General features: G+C 37.6%; 1 protein-coding gene across 8 annotated transcripts in view; it reads right to left on the reverse strand.

The window, feature by feature from the left end:
* The window catches only part of LOC127984200 (serine/threonine-protein kinase MRCK alpha), a 53,897-nt gene that overhangs the window by 8,379 nt on the left and 23,619 nt on the right, over positions 1 to 21,899 (reverse strand). For 3 of the 8 annotated variants that reach the window (XM_052586729.1, XM_052586728.1, XM_052586726.1), the window contains exons 3-29: positions 21,115 to 21,198; positions 20,614 to 20,709; positions 20,061 to 20,209; positions 13,780 to 13,873; positions 13,493 to 13,693; positions 12,670 to 12,918; positions 12,507 to 12,586; positions 11,848 to 12,008; positions 11,653 to 11,775; positions 10,240 to 10,373; positions 8,997 to 9,239; positions 8,730 to 8,840; positions 7,910 to 8,160; positions 7,419 to 7,524; positions 6,108 to 6,232; positions 5,820 to 5,925; positions 5,581 to 5,729; positions 5,233 to 5,324; positions 4,790 to 4,866; positions 3,881 to 3,919; positions 2,771 to 2,887; positions 2,377 to 2,457; positions 2,187 to 2,292; positions 1,350 to 1,486; positions 1,137 to 1,276; positions 965 to 1,046; positions 8 to 227 (exon numbers count right to left, since the gene is read on the reverse strand). In XM_052586729.1, coding sequence (XP_052442689.1) covers positions 8 to 227; positions 965 to 1,046; positions 1,137 to 1,276; positions 1,350 to 1,486; positions 2,187 to 2,292; positions 2,377 to 2,457; positions 2,771 to 2,887; positions 3,881 to 3,919; positions 4,790 to 4,866; positions 5,233 to 5,324; positions 5,581 to 5,729; positions 5,820 to 5,925; positions 6,108 to 6,232; positions 7,419 to 7,524; positions 7,910 to 8,160; positions 8,730 to 8,840; positions 8,997 to 9,239; positions 10,240 to 10,373; positions 11,653 to 11,775; positions 11,848 to 12,008; positions 12,507 to 12,586; positions 12,670 to 12,918; positions 13,493 to 13,693; positions 13,780 to 13,873; positions 20,061 to 20,209; positions 20,614 to 20,709; positions 21,115 to 21,198 — 3,553 coding nt within the window. Of the gene's footprint in view, positions 1 to 7; positions 228 to 964; positions 1,047 to 1,136; positions 1,277 to 1,349; positions 1,487 to 2,186; positions 2,293 to 2,376; positions 2,458 to 2,770; positions 2,888 to 3,880; positions 3,920 to 4,520; positions 4,569 to 4,789; positions 4,867 to 5,232; positions 5,325 to 5,580; positions 5,730 to 5,819; positions 5,926 to 6,107; positions 6,233 to 7,418; positions 7,525 to 7,909; positions 8,161 to 8,729; positions 8,841 to 8,996; positions 9,240 to 10,239; positions 10,374 to 11,652; positions 11,776 to 11,847; positions 12,009 to 12,506; positions 12,587 to 12,669; positions 12,919 to 13,492; positions 13,694 to 13,779; positions 13,874 to 20,060; positions 20,210 to 20,613; positions 20,710 to 21,114; positions 21,199 to 21,899 lie in introns of all 8 variants that reach the window. The other 5 variants (XM_052586731.1, XM_052586725.1, XM_052586724.1 and 2 more) reach the window with 4 other exon arrangements.

Below are 21,899 nucleotides of genomic sequence, written 5' to 3' on the forward strand. Positions count from 1 at the left end.
TCTGTACCGATAATAGCAGCAGTCTGGGTGGTTTTGATGAGAGGAAGGGTGCTGTCATACGCTTCTTTAGGCACATACACGAAGCGCTCTTTCAGCTTGTTTTTCCTCAGGATGCGGTGCAGTTCATTCAGAGCGCACACCCACTTGGTCCTCTCTTGCTCATTGTCGGCAAGGATCAGGATGCATGTCTTCTGACTGGAGGAGGCGGACAGCTGAGATGCTGTTACCTATGGGAAATGAATGGAGAACAATGTATGAGAAGCAATTCAAAACTGTCTTGAAATGAAAACACTAATGACTGCCTAAGGCTATAGTTAGTTCAGTCATGATTATTACATAATCGCCTGATCGCTATTATTTGATCTGTGATATTTTGAAGAAACCATTGTGAGAAAATATGCTTAATGAAAGAGGAAAGTGAAGAATTTAGGACAAAAAATGAATTCCCATTCCTATTCTACAAAGGCACAATGCAATTATTACATCAACACTAGAACTAAGACAAATGGCCAATAATAGTAATAGTTTGTAACAGAACAGATCAAAGTTTTAGAGATCCGATTTTGGTTAATAACTAAATTTAGACAAAATGTGTTGTTATTGCATTTTGCATTTCTATGGCCATAACAACAATATATATCATAATTTTACTGCAAAATAATCTAAATAAATACTTTCATAAGCACTTTTTACAATATTGTTATTCATATCAGTCTCCCCCGTTTACAGTATTTGCGAAACAAATTCCAAGTTCAACAAAAAATACCTTTCAAAATTTGGGGTCAGATTTAAAAACCATAATAATAATGATAATAATAATTAAGTATTATTATAATGATTTCCACAAAAATACTTAGAAAAACAACTTCGATATGATAAAAAATTTAATTATCATAGAAAACTGACAGATGTCAGAAAAAGAGATTCTACAGTGAGAAATTACAAACTGCCTGTTTGCGCTTACCCTAAAAATACAGGGGATATCCTTCTTGTTAGCATGGATGACATCAGACTCCAGAACAGAGCTGGCAGAAAACTCTTCATCCCTGCTCAGGATAAAAGTGTGTAAAAGTACAATACGTTAAATATTTGACTTAAATATTTGAGCATCATATTTGAATGAAGATCTCCCTCACCTCATGTCAATGACCTGGTTAACTATAACACCAGGCTGGGCGCCTTTCCCTTCTCCAAGCTCATACAGGAAAAGTTTGAAGTCACATACCACTGCCCAGACCCTCTGCCAACCCTTTTTCACTCCTGTGGGCTTCGGTATCTGGAAAAGACAGTCAAAGCTCCATTACTCCATTAGTCAGCCAAAAAAACATCATGTGGTCTATAGATCCTACCCTAAGATGGCCCTCATATGCAGTCCCAATGCCCCTCTGAGTGTCAATTCCCAGCTTGCCCTTGGTTTGGTCTGGTGTGACGGGACACACAGAGGGAGCTTTATCAGCACAGGTGACGTGACAGGAGAAGTTGCAGACTGTAAGGAGACATGGAGGACAATGGCAGTGAGCATTACCAAAGACTATAGAATACCCAAGACATGACACTCAAATAGTTTTGGATGGGGACCAATGCAACGCTCAATCACAGGAAGCCCCGCCTTCTGAATGAAAGAGCCAATCACTAATCGGTAAAGTCAGCGCATCACTGCAGCTGCAGTTAAAAGTCCCGGCTGCTACAGAAACATTCAGAGCTCTGAGACGTGCTCTTAAGACTGCACGTGCGCACAGGCTGATCTAGCCTGAGAAATAAGAAATTTAATCCTAAACTTAGTGAACAGTTTTGGAGAATTTGATGTTTCCCCATTCAAAGAGATAGAAGCTGCACTTGGATGCCGAGAGGAGATTCAAAGATGGCCGTCGAGTGACATGACTTGTCTTAAAAAGTCAAGTGAGCATTCTGCCAATAATGCATCCTTAGATTGGAGAACACTCAATAAACCTAAAAGGTTCACCCTTATTTTTGTTTCCAAACCCGCATGACTTTATTTCATCCGTGGAACACAGTACGGGAAATATTAAAGATTTATTTTTGGTTCTCCTTTGTGTGTTCCTCAGAAGAAATAAAGTCATAGGGGTTTTAACATCTCGAAAACAAAAAAAAAAAAAGATAATTTTTACTGTTGTTTCTAATCCTTTAATTAAACACCCAGACTCCTTTCTTTTCTGTTGTCTCACCTTCACAGGTGCAGCCCTGACGGATAAGGCCCACCATAAGAGAGGTACACTGGGCACATTTGGTGGGAACGGTGAAGGTCTTCACAATAAACTGGTGCGCCTTGGGCTGTGGAGCAGAGAACATCAGCAATGTAATTAACCACGACCATATCCATTGACACATTTCTCCTGTTATAATGTAAACAGTTACCTTGGGTGATGAGTGTCCCAAGCTCCCATAGCCTGATCTTCCTGTTGGAGTCTGAAGACTGCGTGACGTGTGGTCGATCAACTAGGAGGAGGACACCAATACATGAGTACATTTAATTATATAAACAGAAGTGATGGTAAGAGTTAAAAGAATAATTGTCTCAAAATGAAAATTCTTTTCTTTTTTCTGTGAAACACAAAAACATTCATCTTAAATGCTGGATCCAGACTGGATCCCTTTAATTGTATGGAAAAGAGTGGCACTTGCATCTGCTTTTGTGCTTCACAGAAGAAGTGAAACACAGCATATGAGTCTGGAATAACATGAGGTCAATTGAATAGTGGCAGTATTTTCATTTTTAGGTGGACTATTCCTTTAAGAGTCTAAATGATACCTCAATAGGCTCCATGTCACTGGCGGTGGATGGGGAGCGTGAGCGTGATATACGGCGAGATCTTGAGTCTTCATCTCGTGACGGAGTGTTGGAGGGAGTGAAATCTGCAGAGTCCAGCTAAAATACAAAAAGATGTTAATTATGCAAAATGTGTCATGCGGCACAAGTGATACCAGAAGAATATGCCACCATGCAGAGTGAAACACATTTGCAGCGGTAAATAAAGCTTATCGTGACAATAATATTTTTACTGGAATTACACACTATAAGCAGAACAAAGCATGTGCACCCAGGCACCAAGCCAATGAGTGAAGACACATTACACCCACTGCACAGAGACCACACACCAACTACACATGCAAGACAGAATGAAAGACAGAAACAGCATGGGGAGACAAAACACCGCAAACCCAAGGAACTACATGGAGAACAATAAAGGGAAGCATATCCACAATTTATGAGGGTCTTACATTAAAGTGATCTGTAAAGGTTTACAGAAACGTGAACATTCATTCATCATTTGCTCACTGCAAATGTTTTCTGTTTAACTTTTCAACAACATTTTTTAAAGAAAAAGAAGACTATTCTGTGCACCATGGAGAAAAACACTACAAGGCTTGGATCAACAAAACGGTCAGTAAATGATGTGTAACATTTTAAGCAATCAACTTTTATACAACTTATTTTTCTTTTTAATCGCTATACATGTGCAAAAGTTAAAATTAGATCCAAATATTAAGCCAAGTAAATGAATTCTATATGTTTCCATTTAAATTGGCTTTTAAAATGTACCATAAAAGCACATGTAATGGAAAATAAACCACCAGGTTTAATGAACTAACCCACTCAATAACCCAGATTCTCTGAAGTATCTTAATATATAACACTTCAATCACATATATGGTTCATATTATGTTTTTTAACAGATGAAAGAAAGGTTCCCAAACACATTTCAGATGCATTTAAGCATTAAAGATCTCATGCAATACAGATATCACCACAATCAGAGCTGCCACCCATGCAGTTGGCAAAACAGGCCATCCCAACCTCAGGAAATAATATGACAGAGGAGGGATTTTGCTGTGACACAGGACAAAAAACGGGTCTTACACGTCTGGTTTTGCTTCCAGGACCAAAAGAGGGTGATCGCTTTATATGGAGAGAGAAACAAAGATGAGAGGAGAGTCAAACTTCATGAACAAGTGGATATGATCATGGCCTGGGAAGGCAGGTTGGAGAACGGAGGAGAAGGGAATGAGGGCATGTAAAAACACGTCTAATCTGTGGTTGGATTTCTGGGGATAGTTTACACGCACAAAGCAATCACTTCACATCAAAGAACTCCAAGGAGTCACTACCACAAGACACTGGAGTGGATGTAGGATCAGATAAGTACAGCATAAACACGAACTATATCGTCGGTAGAACATAAAATCAATTCAATTCTGAATTCAGTACAGAAAGTATGAATAAAAAGTATTAGTTGAGTGAAAAATGTCCTTTGTTACCCTTTATTTGTCTGTGCTGTGTACTTTTATACTTATTTGAATGTTGTACTATTAGCTTAACAACATGCTAATGCTAAACTGTATTAGAATAAATTGCGAGTTGAGTTTCCTTTGGTATTCTGGTATTATTACTGTGGGAGTTTTCGTAACTGGAGTAGGGCCTTTACTTGTCTGCTTTTAAATGTGTAAAATGAATGATGCAAAAAGACATTCCACTATAACATGGCTGTAGAAGAACTTACATCTTCCCAAAATTCAACTAAAGACGACGAAGAGGAGGAAAATGAGTCCTGATGGACAACAGAATGAAAAAAAGAAAACAAACACCATACACATTATGACAGGAGAAAAAACTGAAAATAATAAAACAGATCAGGATGTGACAGAAGAATACAGAAAGCATGTAAAATAAAAAGTTTTAAATAAGAATGATGAGAAAAATTTATTTGGAAACCAAAGTGAAGCTCTATGCAGATATTCTCATGAACAACACCTGGGATCTCAAACTTACATCAAACTGATCCAGAGCAGAAGTGGGCGCATTGAGAAATGCCAAGAAAGAATTCTGGGAATCCTGATGCTTCACTCCTAAATATGATATGAATCTTATCAGAACACATTTTATTTTAAATCTCATCAAATAAGACTGTAACAAAGCCAGAAATTCTCTTTTTATGTCACATCACGAAAAGCAATGCTGAGCAGGTTAAATATTTGATTGCCACCAGTGATGTTATTGTTTTTGTTAATAAAATGTTGCCTTGGCAATTTACTTAAATCAGTTTAAGTACTAAAATTACTCAAATTAAATGGAAATAAAAAAGCTATATAGGAATAAATAAAAAATAAAAATGTAAAATTATTAAAACTAGATAAAAAACCTATTTAATATTTAATATATGAAATAAATATCACAAAATATAGAAATAACAATAAAATAATGCTGATCGCCACCTCTTCTCAGTCTCAGCTCCTCTGTCTCCTTCCTCAGCCTCTCAATTTCTGCAAGCAGCTCCTGGTTTCTACTTTCGGAATCTTGCAATTTGCTGTAAGATAAAAATAACAGACAAAAAACTATGTCACTCTATTTAAATTCACCTCGTTCGAAAAGAGAGTGAACAAAATAAGCTAAATTTAGCTAAAGCTCTACTAAAGTTAATTTCAGAACTATGCACATAAAGAGTAAAATGAATGTTGATTGAGCTGAAAAAAAAAAGTGATCAGACTTTAAATGAAATCTGCAAACCAGATCTCTAGTTTCAGCAGAGTTGAGCAGAACTATGCTGATATGTGTGGTCCTACCATTCTGTGGCAATGCTGGATGCTTTGACTTTGTTAAGCTCGTCCTGGATGGACTGTTTGGCTCTGATCTCGGCATCCAGCGCAGACTGCAGCTCCAGACGTGCAGACATGTCCAGCTTTGCAAAGCGCCTCATCTTCCACGGCATGTCCTAACGAAGCGAGAAAGAAGCCCACCACATCAGATATGCAGGAAAATGAGAATATGGGTTTCATCTTTATCTGCTGTGTGCATGCCTCACCGTTCCTCTGGCTCCCAAGCTGGTGCTCCTGAGCCCTTCAAGCTCCTCTGTCATTTTTGTGGCTAGAGCTTGGAGGTAGCCACGTGCATCTTTCTCATCGCTCACCCTGTATAGATTAGATTTGTTCAGCTTTACCTTGACATTACATAAACAACAAAATGTGTACATGCTACTGTATTCAAGTGATGAATGGTCAAATGATCTGGATCCGCAAAACCATGCAAACATGGGTAAAGGTCATCATTATCATGTGATATCACGTGGCTGCAGGTAGGGGGCTCCACTCACCACTGGATGATCTCAGTGATCTGGGCTTCCCAATGGGCAACACTCTCTTTCTTATCAGCCAACTCTCTCATCTCCTCCTCCAGCTGCCTGTGACTACTGCTGAGCTGCTCATACATAGAGCTCAGCTAAAAAGAGAAAGAGACCACAAAGAGTTAACAACTGAAAGATGTGAGGAAGCAGATGGATAGTCATTGGGTGGATATGACAGGCATTGCAGTTGTTAAGGTGGTTGCAAATCTAAAACAACAAACACTCTGATAACATAAAAATGTTATATTATAAATAATAATATTATATATTTATCATATTACTGCATAATTGTATTTTATTAAAAATATACTTTTTAAAAACATTCATGACTGCTAACCTTGACAAGCAATAAAATGAATAAATATAACAAAAACATAAAAATCAAGCTAAAAATAAATATTCAATATATAAATAATAATAATAATAAAGTATAGAATAATTTTTAAAAAGCACATAAACTTACTAGAACTTAATTACTAGAACTTAAACTAAAATCTAAAATTTAATTTGAAATGTTACAATTAAGAAATTTAAATAAACACTCATATTTAGTTGGTAACCAAGCAAGCACTGACTTTGTATGTCAGTAGCATGGAATACTGTCAATGGCTAGTATCAACTGTCTGGTTACCAACATTCTTCAAAAATTTTTGTTTTGCGTTCAATCTAATAGGAATTGGTTCTTTGTTCAGTAGGAAAGTGAACATTATACGAAATACAGGAAGCAAACATAATATGTTATGGCGAGTCCATGCAAAACCTCTGCAGTGCTCTTTGATAGGAATGTGAATTTATTCAGGCATTTCACATCCTGGTTTAATTCCTTCCAAATGCCATCATTCTTGCTTATATTTCTAAACCTCATCCAATCTGGCATTTGACATGACAGCTCTGGCCCGCTGCGCTATTGTTTTAAACTGCCTTTGTGTTTTGGGTTTCCAGGTATTTTTACGAAATGAATAATGTTTAATATCCATGCCACCAAAAACAAGGAGCCCTTTAATATCTGATATGTCCAAACCTGCAGAATTATTTGACTGGCTGATTCCCATTTTAACCCGCAGTCCAAAGTAAACAGTGGCTGAGCCAAGACGCAATTTTGTGTAAGTGTGTGTGGTTACGATCTCTCTCTAGGAATGTTAGCAGATTTGGGGAAAGAGTGCCAGAGGAGAAGGGGGAATTTCAGGGGTTTGATGTATACGTTTTGTGATGAAAAAGACACAGACTAATGAATATCATGAGCGTAGGTACATGTGTTTGTGAGAGCGATAGAGATCTCACTTTCTCCACTTCACTTGCAAGCTTCTTGTTTTCGTTGCTCAGATGGGCTCTCTCCCTCTCGCACTTCTGCTTGTGCTCCATTTTAAACTCCTCTGGCTCAGTTACGCTGTTACAAACACAACAATGAACATGATGACGTTAACAGTACAGCTACAATCAGCTACTATGGAAATTCAATGTAAAGAAACAGATCTACAGGTGATGGTCCAGCAAGCTGGTGGTCTCATTATGACCATGGGCCATTCACAAACCATGGTTCTTATATTCAATATATTCAGTTTCAGATTTATGCCTCAAAATGTCATATAAAAACAATCTGGTGCATCTGATTGGCTCTTTTTTGTCTAAGTGGGCGGCAGACAAAAAAAGCTGTAAGTATCTGCCTATGTGCAAAGGCTGAATGTGCCAGCAGCTGTAAGATTACATGATGCTTTTACTGACAATGTAAAGAAACTGCATATAAACCTGGTCACATATAGTCGCACATGTACCTTTCTCTGCGGGTTTTCGCCAGTTTGTCTTTGAGCATGAGAATCTCTTTCTGGAGTGTTAGGTGTTGACCCTCAGCATCGTGTAGCTCCTTCTTCAGGCCCTTCAGCTCGCTGCTGTGGAGTGTTTCTCTGCGACACAACTCCTCCTCATACTGCACGTTCTTCTTCTCCAGCTCTGCCCGTATGCGCATCAGCTCCTGCTGTTGGTCTGAGCCTGCCGCTGCGTGAGGCGGCCCAGCTTGTTTCAACTGCTGTGGGAGGATCGAGACACAAGTAAGCATGGAGAAAAAGAAAGCAGAATGAGACAAAGGGAGGAAAATGGGAGCAAAGATCTAAAAAAAGTTTTATATATACAGTACACCAGCAGAGATTTTGGATCATCTCTATCACAGTTACATGCTCACGTGACATTGCTGTGCTACATGCATGGTCATGAAAACTCATCGTTTGCATGTGTTTTTTAAACACTGTGGTTTCATTTTGATTTTGTTGAATAATAATTTGATTTCAAACAGTTTAAACACAATCAACAGGTGCATGCACATGAAGACGGTGCTCAGAGAGTACGGGAGTACTGAATTTATGAGAGTTATTTTTGCCGTTTTATGATTATTGAACAGTTAAATATGGCCATTTTTGCAAGTATCCTCACAAACAGTCTTTTTGGTCTTAGGTGAAACCAAACAGCTAAGAAGGAAAACATGTAACAGTATATCAGATATGGGCAGCTCTTAAAGGGACAGTAGTCTAATATTCCTGCTGTCGGTCATTCATGTTAATCAGGCAATTAATTTATATTAATGTACTCCTGCATTTTCACCTTCATCCCATCCAGTTCCTCCTCCAACTGTCTGCTGTACTGTTCGGTTCTCTCTCGTAGCTTCCTCTCTTTCTGAGCTTCTGCTGCTTGCTCCTCGGCCTGGGCCTCCGACTGAGAGGAAAACACCACAAACATCAAATACGCAGCCAACAAATCCACAAATATGATACCGCTGATGACTGCTGGGGCACGGCATCAAAATGACAAACATGTTAACTTGGCTTATATAAAGAGGTCAAACAGCAGTAAGTTTCAGTAAGTATATACCTCTTTGCGCATTCTCTCAGCCGTGCGAATCTCTAGCCGCAGAGCCTCTAGTTTCTGTGAAATTCCTTCCATCTCCTCCTCTTTGTCTCTGAACTGTCGGCTCAACCGCTGCTTTTGTGAGCGCAGATCGCTCAGCTGCTCGTTCAGCTCAGAGAACTCCTCTATGGCCATCTTCTTTTGACTGTGAGCCTCCTTTAACTCCTTCCTCTGAGCCTTCACTTTCTCTGCATACTCCAGCAGCTCCTTCACATATTCATTACAGAGTCAAAGTTAACATAACTTAAGGCTGGAATGAACTACACAACTATTACCCAGATATTTCCCCTTATCTTTAGACTGGACCCGAAAGTCAGAGTCAATCTGCAGATTTTGAGTTTACAGATTTCATAGAAAATCTTTCTCGATTTTTTCACTTTTTTTATTATTCCATCCAGTCTGAAGACACGTTTGATATTTTGTTTTCCTTCATCATGTGTCTTCCTGCTAATGTGATACAATTCTGCATTCATTTGTTATGTTCAGTCTGGTAGTGTGTGCTCTTCAGTCGTTTAATGCATGAGGCCAAATATATCTCAGTAAAGATTTACAAAGTCGATCCCTAGCGTTTTAAATTTTGTTCACATTTTAAAAGTCATATAGTGTATTCCAGCCTTACTGTCCAGCCATACTGTCTATGATCAACTATTTACTAGTCATTAATTTAAAGAGTAATCTGTTAAACTGTATGGTTAAAGATTAGTCCATTATACTATGCCTTCAGCAGATTCAAACAGCGGAACTAGTTGGTCTTTTATGGCAATTACACTGAAGAAAGAAAGACAAAGAACACATCTAACAGACCACCTTTAAGAGGTTAACTGGTCTCCCAGGCTAGCCAAGCTGTCTTCTAATGGCCATTTTTTAGCAGATTAACAAGCTGAACATCATCTTGGCCAGGCTGGAGGACCAGCTAGACTGGTTTAAACCATCTAAAACCAGTCAATCCTAGACTAACTACCGGTAGTTTAAAATGTAATTTAGAATTCTAATTTTTGGATTAAAGGACAACATGATTAGAGTTGGTAAACCACTGTGAATCATCTAATGGGGGCGTGGTTGAGCTAGTTATTAATATTCCAAACATCTTGACCCAGCTGAAAAGCTTCAGCACCCTTAGACTAGTGTAGAAATAATAAAAATAGTGTAGAAACAAGCGTACAGTATGATTTTATGCCTATTTTTTAAATTACAACGGAATAGGTACCTTGTGCAGATCATCCTTCTCTTGCGTGACACTCTTCAGCTGTTTCTCTAAGCTCCTGATGACTTTAGAAGAGTCTTCCAGGTCTCTTCGAACCGTGCTGGCCTCCTCCAACTGCTGTTCCAGTTGACCAGAGTCTGATGTGATGAAACATTAAGCCGGGCTCAGTGTTGGGTGCAACTAGTTATTAAGTAATTAGCTACTGCAATTTAATTACTTTTTCCTTTAAAAAGTAAAGGATAACTCTAATGTTTTCTGTAATTTAATCAGTTACTTCTTATGTAATTGAACTTAATACTGTATATAGACTGTGGAACATTTATATACAATATAATACACTAGTGGATTTAATATCAAAATGTAAAGTCTAATCTTAAAATGCATGCTTTTTATCTACCCTTCTCACTTCAAATACTTTGAGTTGATAAGAATATTTTTAACATTTTATTGTCCAGTTCTCACTATTAACTAGTTGGTTATTAAAATGAATATTACTGGGATATTGGCTGTTTATTATTACTTAAAAAGCTTTTTTAAAGATCATTATTTTGTGTATTTGTTGTAACAGAATATGTTGACATGCTTTAATGTTCAAAACACATTAATTTTAAATACTGTACATTATTGTAAGTCCTCCATGCCCCGCCTCTCACAAACGCAATACTATTCCCCAATTGCATCTACATTTGAAAGAATAAGGTGCTTTTGCTTTCACCTAGATAAACACAGCATCTCCCTGACATGGCTGCTTCAAGACTAACTGCTGTTACTGAAACCACGCTTTCTTTCTTTGCGTGAACATTTGTGCGGCATTAAGCAAATATTTCCATATAGTGACGTAAACATGTGGGGGCGTGTTTGAATGAGCCGTTTTAGGGGGTGTGACAAAGTCTTAAATTTGATCAAGAATATCTCTTTGGTTTTAAGACTTTAGTCTTTGCAACTTTACAGATCTTCTTCATGCACCAAGAGCTTGTAACACTCCAAAGAGAAAGAAAAAATGTAATCGCATCATATGACCCCTTTAATCCTACACAATTCTTAAACTTAACTGTCAACAACTACTTTACTATGTATTAATAAGCAGCAATTAAGAGTATATTAGGCAAAACTATAGTTAGTTAATAGTTAATAGTGAGAATTTGACCCTAACCTAAAGTGTGACCAGACAAATTTATGTAGAAATTAAATTAAAACGTAATTAAATACTCTTTGGAGAGAGTAATTTGTGCAGTAATCTAATTATACCATTGAAGATGTAATTATTAACTAGTAAGTAACTACTCTTTTAGAGTAACCAAATGCTTATAAAATCTTTGTCTAGAGATGTCACTACACTCAAAGGGTAACCAATAGAGTATAATAAAGACCCAAGACCAGGACTGAGCGTGTTCTAACCCAATACCGAGCTCTCACCTGCTATCTGTTTCTTCAGGGTGTCGATCTCACTCTTTAAACTCCGGATCTCTACCTCTTTATTGGCATTCACTGGGGCGTCCGAATCAGCGTACTGCAGTGCTTGCACTGTTTGCGTGGACTCTAAGGGTAAAAGGATGTTTCAGAGAGACAGAAAGATCAAATATGATTTAGTGTGGATGTGGTAGTGCTCACCCTGTAGTTTACGCGTAAGTTCGGTCTTCTCCTGCTCTAGTCGTTGGATCCTCCTCTCATAGGCCTCTGAGGCCAGGCTCTCCTCCAGGCTTCGCTGAAGCTCAGCATCTACCAGTGGCGGTCCAATGGACTCCCGAAGACACCCTCGATCTGATAGTGTGCTATAGAACCACAGCACACAACAAACTGCAGTTACAATTTTGTGATGTGCAGAATAAATCAAACTGTTAAAATGCACTACAACCTACACTAAGATTCTTAGCATTTTTTAAATGTTTCTTATGCTCAACAAAGCTACAGGTATTTGATTAAAAATACAATAAAAAAAACAGTAATATTGTGAAATATTATTACAACTGAAAATAATTGTTCTGTTTTAATATATAAAGTATATATATATTAAGTTGTTCTCTATTTTAATATATTAAGTATCATTTATTCCTGTGATGAGTCAAGTAATTCTTCAGAAATAATTCTAACATACTGTTAAAAAAAGGTTGTGCTGCTCAGTATCTTTCGAGAAACTGTGATGCATTTTTAAGGACTCTTTGGCGAATGAAAAGTTCCAAAGAAGTGCATTTATGTAACAATGTAACTGTCAAATGTATATCTATTTTTACATATTTTAAAAAGGCAGGATCAATAAATGTATGACTCACCATTTGCTTGTGTAGGTGAAGCCTACGAAAGGGAGGTGGTGTCCAGAAAATGCTGTGTGTGTAGGTGGGGGCAACGTCTCCTAATATATTTTAGAAAAACAATGCCTCAATGCATCAAAATAATCCAGTTCAGGATAAAATTTGAAAGAAATTAGACACATACACAGTTTTTGAGGCAATCATCATCCACGTCAAAGTTGGAAGTGTCAGTGGGGCTGCTGACTTCAGGGATGTAGGGGGCTTCACATGTGCGGATGTTGTCCCAGTCGATGCCTGTGAAAAAGGGGTGCTGTTTGAAGTCATCGATCCCATTCTGGCCTAACCGGTGTTCTCTGCTGCAGATCAGCCGCCGGATGAGGTCTTTAGCCTCCTCAGACACATCTGTCACCTGAAGTGGGAACTGGAAGCGCTCCTGAAAATGAATAAGTTAAAACATACTTAATGCTCAGTGCTACTCATTGAGATGCTCTCAAATATCTCTGACTATCTGCATTGTTCTACATTAGTTAATTACCACAAATAACTAAATGAACCTTGATGAATAAGTGAATTTTTACCTCATTGTTAGGTTGAGATGACTAATCCAGTATAATATAGTGTAGAAAAGACAAAAATAATTTTACAATTAAAAAACTTCTATGATCCACTAATGACTTTTTTGTTTTATACCAAGAAAGAGACGCAAACAAAATACCCTGGTGAACTAAAAAAGGATCGGGTTACCTAGAAATTAAACTACTCTACTGCAAACAGATTTCAGAAGAGGACCTCTACAATTAAAGGTGAAATGTGTAATTTCTGCATCACTAGCATCATAGTTTTTACAGGGGAAATACCCAATGGATGGCTTGATTGTCTCTAAATTAAGAATGTACAGTATTTTAACACCTACAAATTACACATATCACCTTAAATACACACCGGAAAATAACAACACTGTCAAGTTACTGCACAGAATCACATGTTGGTCTACAGTGCAGACTAACCTTATGATTCATGATCTTTCCGTAGGTCTCCACCAGGGATTCAGCATAAAAGGGCGTCTCTCCATACAGCATCTCATACATGCACACACCCAGAGACCACCAGTCACACTCCGGCCCATACTTCCCCTTCCCGTCCTCCATAGCCTGCAAGATCTCTGGAGAGATGTAGTCCGGGGTCCCAACTGCCACAGAGGACTGGACCTGAGAGAAAACAGGAAATTATAACACAAGATTTACTGAGCTAGAAATGATGTGCTTGACAATTCAGGATTTAAGATCAAACTCACTGTCCCATCTTCCATGAGCTTGAGGCATGAGCCAAAGTCAGCCAGCCGGATGTGACCGTTCATGTCCATCAGGATATTGTCTGGCTTAATATCCCTGATTATGCATAAAACACAATCATAAACATTCATTCTCTAAACCAAAAAGAAGCATAACAAAAAAGTAAAAGTACTATAGTGTCATGCTAAATGAATATGATAATCATTCTTTGCCATGGTGTGTGCATATCTATTAAAGGGGTGCTATTATGCTTTTCAACTTTTTCAACTTTAGTTATTCTGTAATGTTGCTGCTTGAGCATAAAAAAGATCTGCATAGTTACAAAGCTCAAAGTCCAATTCAAAACGAGATATTTTATTTAAAAGAAATCTATTTTCAAAAACTACATCAAACGACTTGTTTGGACTACAACACATATTTTCCGGGATTTGTGATATCACAAAGATCGACGAATGGGATGAGACCTGTTTGAGCTGCACTACAGAAGGCAGCGAGTGCTATCTCTATGTCAGAGACACGCTAGCTCTCCCAAGGCAGAAGAACTTAGAGTGGTTACAAACTTTCGCGCTCAAATTGATTTGATTTTGATGCAATATTTAAACTGAAGCTCGCAGCAGGCAGCTTTGGTAAGAGGAAGGTCATTTCCCAACCAGGCGCCGACGGCTGTCAATCAAAACAAACTCTGGCCCAGCTAACCAATCACAGCACAGACTGGCCCAGCTAACCAATCACAGCACATGTCGTATTCCAGAGGCGTGCCTTCATTTCATACAGGAACTATTCGAGCTGTTTATGCCAGACTGGGGAGAGAGGTATTGTAATAATGTAAAATATGTGAAAAATAATGTGTTTTTCCAAACAATCTAATAATAGAGCCTGATCTAGTACACACCCAAAACAAAATCATGACTTTGTAAAAGAGCATAAAAGGACCCCTTTTTTGTGTTATTATTTATGTTATGTGTATAAATAGTTAAATAAAATGTGTGTATATCAGACCACACTGGTACAGTGGTCTTTGGTGTCCTAATGAGGGTCAAAGTTCATGTACACGTGTAATCAGACTGAGCCGAACAGCTAACACTCTTGCCGTATTACACTTACTCAAATAACAGCACAATTTGTGCAAGATTTCTAATGATGTTTCATACAATATCTGTTTAAGACGGCCAAGTTTATCTATATCAACAAATCACACAACTGTCCTGTGGCTGGTACAAGTTAAGTGATGTCTGTCGTAAAAGAGATAAGCAAAACTTTGAAGGACACGCGCACGCTATCTCACTCAAACAGCCGAGGGATTTACCAGTGTCAGCACATCATTAATCATAACAGCTCATAAACCCTAAAACTCAGCACTACTGACGTTTTTGTTGCACTATACAGCCATTGCAGACATTACAAGCTCATACAGTTTGTGTGCGTGTGTGTGTGTAAGCTGTGATCTTCCAGCTTTGGCTGAGTTTTATTACACTGAGGGAGAACAGTGGAAAGCACAGAGATGTTTTCCCTAAGTGTTGATTATTAATGTAAGATATGAAGATATATATGTGTGCGTGTGTGAGGTGAGAGGCAGGCGAGCAGTTGAATAGAGGGCCAAAATGAACCATCTTTGAGGGCTTTAACACAGAGAGGTCTGTCTGAGATTGTGGTAGGAACTCAGTGGGTGGTGGAACTCTTTTCATAACGGCTTGACCTCATCCACACAGAATAATGAAGAAATATCATAGTCAACAATACAATTATTATAATATACTGCACACCTGTTGGGTGTCATGTTTCGCCAGTAATTTAACCATTAAGAAATCACCCAGAATTTTGTAATCACTGAAAACAAGCCTTAACTATTTATAAAATACAACAAGATTTAATTTTAAAACTTATTGTATACATATAATTTTTATTATTTTTAATGTTTTAACACACACACACACACACACACACACACACACACACACACACACACACACACACACACACACACACATATATATATATATATATATCAAATATGAAATAAGTAAATATAAAATGTGTCTATTTACTATGTTCAACTATACACCACGATTCAAAAATCTCTAAAAGATGCAAGTTTTCTGAAATTAGTCTCTTATGCTCACTAAGGCTGCATTTATTTCATAAAAACTCATTACAAACATTAACATTGTAAAATATTATTTCAATTTGAAACAACAGTTTTATGATTTAATATCTTTTAAAATAATTTATATATTTTAATATTAATATTTATAATTTGTTAATTTAAAAATTTGGCAATTTATTTCTGTGATGGCAAACATCAATTTTTGGTCTTCAGTGTCACATGATCCTGCGGAAATCTTTCTTATATGCTAAATGTAATGCTCAAGAAATCTTATTCAATTCTTATTATTGTGAATGTTGAAAACAGAATATTTTTGTGGAAAATGTGATACTTTTTTCAGGATCCCTAAAAATAAATCTAAAGCTATGATGTTTAAAATAACAGCATTTATCTGAATGACACATTTTTGAATAGTAGTGTACCAGTATAAATAGATATAGCACCCAAATGAATTGAATAATTCAGAGACATTATTATTTCATTATTGTGGCAGATGAAAGCATTGTTTGACTTTCAATAAAAAGTTAGTGTAATGAGACGCAATGACAACTCACAATTGATGCATTAATTTTTCAGATGGAAAATCATTACAGAATTTACGTACAGATCCGTGGACACGATCAATTAGGTTGAGTTTATGTTTTAATTGAAACACAAAATATTTATAAATACATTTATATTTTTGCAATAGCAAAATCAAACCCAATGCACAGCAGATCTCTCAACAGCTGTAATTCAGCAGATCATTCATTCCCCTCATTTACTGAATCTGTCACTGAGGTCTTAAACAGCTTTTTCTTTCCAAGAGGGTTTTGTCTTGATTGGGCCATTCTCTCCGTCACGGTCCAGTGCCACAGAGCAAACATCAGAAAGCTGAGGAGGACATGCTAAACCAATTACAGAAGTAGAGAAACTCTGAGCCAAACAGATAGGCTCTACAGAGTCCATAGATTAACACTATGAGCTAACAAGGTTTACCACGGATAATGTGGAAATATTCATGACACAGCCTTTGGCGATGACTCCATAGCTACTCAGAGTCTTTCATTATTACTCCATCGTTGTGTGTGTAACACACTGCTAAGCTTATATTTATACTGCTAAACTTAGCTTGTCTTATATCTATATTAGATTTGGTTAACCTGGCCGCATGCCTCTTGCTAGGCTAAATGCAATGCACTTTGTAATGGGGTCCGGTCTGGTCAGCAGGGGTTGTAGTGTAGGTGATAATTGGGTGGCTCAATCCCGGGCTGCTGTCTTAAGGAGCAGCGGACTGCGAGCAGAGGGAGGTAATCCCACTTTAAGACCACAATAACCATCTGTGAGCACCATCTGGCCCGGCCTCATGCCTACCACAGGGAGAGCTGGTCAGCTACAGACAGGAAGAAAGAGAAGGGGGTGGGACTCATTGTATAGGGACGCTGGATACATTTCAGCAATTCATTCCATCCTTTATTACTCAAAAACTGAGCTCAATCCATTACTTCTACAAAAAAAAAAAAAAAAATGGAATAGTGAAATATGGGGAAACTTCAACTTGTAGGTCAAGGCCCTGTTGTTGAAAAAAGCTGTTCTACAAGCACTAAGATGTCGCCAAACAAAGCTCTTTATGAGGTCATCCAATCACCTGTGCCGATTCAGATGAATGTGGCTTTATCCTCAGGCAACGACTGTGCATCTTTCTCTTTGATAAAGGATCTTTACGGGTAATAAGAGATGCCCTCTTGACTTTTGAGGTGCGACGAGGCATGTCCTGGTGGTGAATGAAATTCCAGATTCCTTAGAAATCAGCTGAGGCATCACACACATGGCTTTGATCAATAGCAGGACACACATATGGCCCTGATCAATAACAGAGTATAATGCAATGGTCACGCACAACAAAAACATGCAGATGCTAGTGCGTCCGGTTGGCTCTTCGGCTGTGACATGGGCCAGTCCTTTTCAGTGGAAGGATCAGAGCGCACCCTATGCAAATATCTGGCCGAGAGGAACCGGGGACATAAAACCACTCACGAGCACAACCTCTAAAAATCCTCCACTTTAACACAACAGCTTGCCCACTTAGTCTAATAAGGGCTGGGTGAAAGCAAGAGCTCCAAGTTTTTCCTGGAAAGAGCTTTCGGAGCAGGAGCTGACTAATGTAATCTGGAGACTGGAAACAAAGTGTGAAAGCTGCATTTAAAATGTAAATGTGAATTAATTATGTGACAGTTGAGATATATTAAATCCATTTAAAGGCTCTGTTAGCCCAAAAAGGAACCTTTATTCCTATTCCTAGTCATTCTAAACAGTTTTTCTATGGAAGATGCATCATGTCAGATTTGATGTAAATGCTGACTGATAAAGTCATTGTCATACAACTTATGTAATAAAGTAATAAAAGTAAACTTATAATAAAAGTATAATAAAAGTGAAGTCGCAATGTGTTTCAGTGTGATTATTAAATTGCAAAAGCTGTGATTTAAGTAAATAAGATGTACTTAAGACATTCAATTATACACAAATTGTAAAGTACAAATTATTTTAACTATAATAATAATAATTATTATTCTAGTCATATTTAAATCGGAAACATTTTTGAGCGAATTGTGCAGTCTTACAATCTAGCACAAAACCTGGAGCTCCTCTTTTTAAATCACAAATTGATTTTATAAAATAATTTAGTTTAAAATATTTTTTATTGACTATTTTCATTATTTAAGTGAAATATCACTCTAAATCACATTTTTAGATGGTATAGTACTAATTGTGTATCCATCACTGTGCATTTGTGCAAACTGTGGTGTCTTTTCACACAGTACATCCACCCTCAAACATACAGATGCGCTTATTCCCAAATGCACACCCTTTAACACGGCTTGCTCATAGAAAAACACACCCACGCCAACCCCATCCCTGGAGACCAATCCACTCAGTCCCCACCCTCCACAAACCAGGCGTGCCAAACTCTCACGAGAGGAGAACTGACCACACCTCTAACCTCATGATTACTGCCTTTAACTTTCCCCTGCCTGTCCCTCTGGGTGCCCCAAAAGCAGCGACTAAAAGAGCTGCATATATGTTTGTGAGGAAGACAACACAAGTACATATAAAGTGTGTGTTTGTACCCAAATGATGTGTTTGGTGGGACTGTTGAAGCACACCCAAAGTCCCAGTACAAACACATTCATCACACTGAGGGCTCCATGCAACTGGTGCCTGTCAGTATGCAAATGTTGACACTTCCTGTGTGATAACTGAAGATGGGTTCCAATCCAGCCTGCCCTCAGACTAAACATAGCCTTTTTCTGACTCATTGCACTCTGATTTCATGCATGCTTAGCTGATTCGAAAACCTCATGAAATCAAAATGTGTGTTTTGTGGCTTTTATTCCATGTGCACTCATTTTGAGGTCATCTATAAATGCTGATATACACTATCATTCAAACGTCTGGGGTAAGATTTGTAATGGAAAAACAGTAATATCATTAAATATTATTAAGATTTAAATATTTAAACTGATTTTTCAGCAGCCATTATACCAGTATTAAGACTGAGTCACATGATAATTGTTTTATCAATTTAGTGCATATTTGCAGAAAAAAATAAAAATGGATTTCCTTGCCCTCAAACTTTTGTATAGTAGTGTACTATTAAAACTGACAAAATCAAAAATCAAAAGCACTGATCACTCATGTTGCACTACACAGATTTTTGTCCAATCAAATTCTTCCTTAAATGAGAATGCCCTCCCTCTAAAACTACTTGTATCTAACTAGAAAAAAGGGTCATGGCAATATAAGGATGAGCCATTTCATGCACCTCACCCAAACATCTGGTTTCTATCAACAAGTCACATTTTGGCTGATTAACAAGGCATCTGCTTGCATGTATTTCAATAAATAAAAGAGTTCTACAGGCATGCAAGACTACAAAATAAATTGCTGTGTACAGTAGGTCAGTGATAGGACTACACATGTATTGATATGGAAACAAAACAACAACATATTGACTTCTAAAGCCACTTTTAATGTCTATTCAATGATTTAATTTGCCCCAATGATATCTTTAAATGATCATCATTCAGGGGTTCAATGAAAACTGACATATGCCATTCATTTAATTAATTATTGAGCATTTAATTCAGTCAAATTATTAACTGATAAACAACCTTAGTGTAAAGATTCAAGACCCACCTGTGAACATAATGTAGCTGATGCACAGAGTCAATAGCCAAGACCATTTCAGCCAGATAGAACTTGGCCATGTCTTCAGGCAAACGATCTTCAAATTTACTGAGCAGAGTCAACAGATCTCCCCCTACATAGTAGTCCATCACCAGGTACTGGGAAGAGAGAAAAACAAGAAGTAAATAACAACAAAAGAAACAAAAAATAATGGCTCTTTACATCTTTTAAATTCCCTTTACCCTTGGATAAACCCATCCCATCTCAATTATCCATGACATTCTTTCCTCTAAAATCTCTTTATCGTTCTTTTCCCCCGATTTCATTCCCTCCCACTCCCACTCATGAAGCTGTACTCAAATTATGATTCATATTAGAGCCCCTCTTCTTCAGTCACGCTATATACAACATGGCCAAACAAATATATAGTCTGCTATAAAACCGTGTCCCTTGAAACTCTGTAAGCAGTGATTAATGATCATTATTTACATGATCTCCTCCTTTGGACCTTATCAAGTGAATATGAATCAGACCCAATGTGAGCTTGAGAGTTCTCACGAACCAAATTGTTCTCGTCCTGGAAAGCATAGTGTAACGTCGTGATCCACTGACTGTCCCCGTTCACCAGCACGTCCCGTTCCTCCCGAAAACATGCCGTCTGAGAAAAAAAAAAAAAAAGTAAAATGTCAGAGAAAACCACTTTTTTGGAGTCAGCCATCAAATATGTGCCCTACATATTTAGAATGACTCCAATCAAGGGGTCTGTTTCCACAGTGAGGAATGGTTTCTGAATCATATAGAGCAAAGACTGTTTGTTTTAAGTGGTTTCTCATGTAATGGTCAGAGCGAGTAACACTCTCCTAGGAAGCTAAAGAATGACACGCCAGGGATATAGGAGAAACGGCTGCATCAGCTGAATGGTAAAGTCTGACGCTAACTGGATCAAGATTTGCACATTATATAAAAATCAGTCTTGAGAAAACTGCTATTTGCAACTAAAGCAGTTCGGTTCGGACCAAATCTGCTGAATGAAAGGAAGGGATGTGTAAAAACATCAGCTCACCTCAGCCCTTTTGAGCATTTCCCATTTGTTGAGGATCTTCATGGCAAATACTTTGTCTGTATTTTTCACCTTTACTACTGCAACCTGTAAAAAAGATAAGTTCAAGAAGTGATCTTAAACATAATATGGCCTGGAAACTGTTTTTATTGGCATTCACACAGAAGTGTTACTCAGCTTGCTTGTTAAAAGTGCTGCCATTAGCATTCAGTAAAGAAAAGTACAGCAGATTATGAGCAGAATTATGTAATAGCCAATCTCTTCTGGCGTTTTAGGGTTTACAGAAACAAGTAAAACATGATTTTTGTGTTTACAAAGCATTTTAAATCCTATTAAAGAACAGTTTTTTTTCAACTTCAAAGAAATGTATTCATGTGGTACCCCTCAATAACTTGGCGTCTGTAAACAAACATACAACCTCTGTGGTTGGTCTCTTTACAAACCATTCAAAAGTTTGTGGTTGGGAAGATTTTTTAAATGAAAGATGTCTCATACTCTCACCAAGGCTGCATTTATTTAATCAATAACACAGAAGAAAAAATCAGTACCTTTGTGAAATATGACAACAATTTAAAATAACATTTTATTTTAATAAATGTTAAAATGTAAACGCAAAAAAAAACTGGATGCAAAGTTGAGTTTTCAGCAGCCGTTGCTCTAGTTTTCAGTATCCCATTATACTTCAGAAATCCTTCTAATATGCAGATTTGGTCCTCAAATAATATTATAACAAATGTTGAAAACAGCTGCTAAATAATTTGTGGGAGCTTTGTTCTTGATAAATAGAA

This window comes from Carassius gibelio, chromosome B20 (genome assembly GCF_023724105.1).
Source record: "Carassius gibelio isolate Cgi1373 ecotype wild population from Czech Republic chromosome B20, carGib1.2-hapl.c, whole genome shotgun sequence".
Classification (NCBI taxonomy): domain Eukaryota; kingdom Metazoa; phylum Chordata; class Actinopteri; order Cypriniformes; family Cyprinidae; genus Carassius; species Carassius gibelio.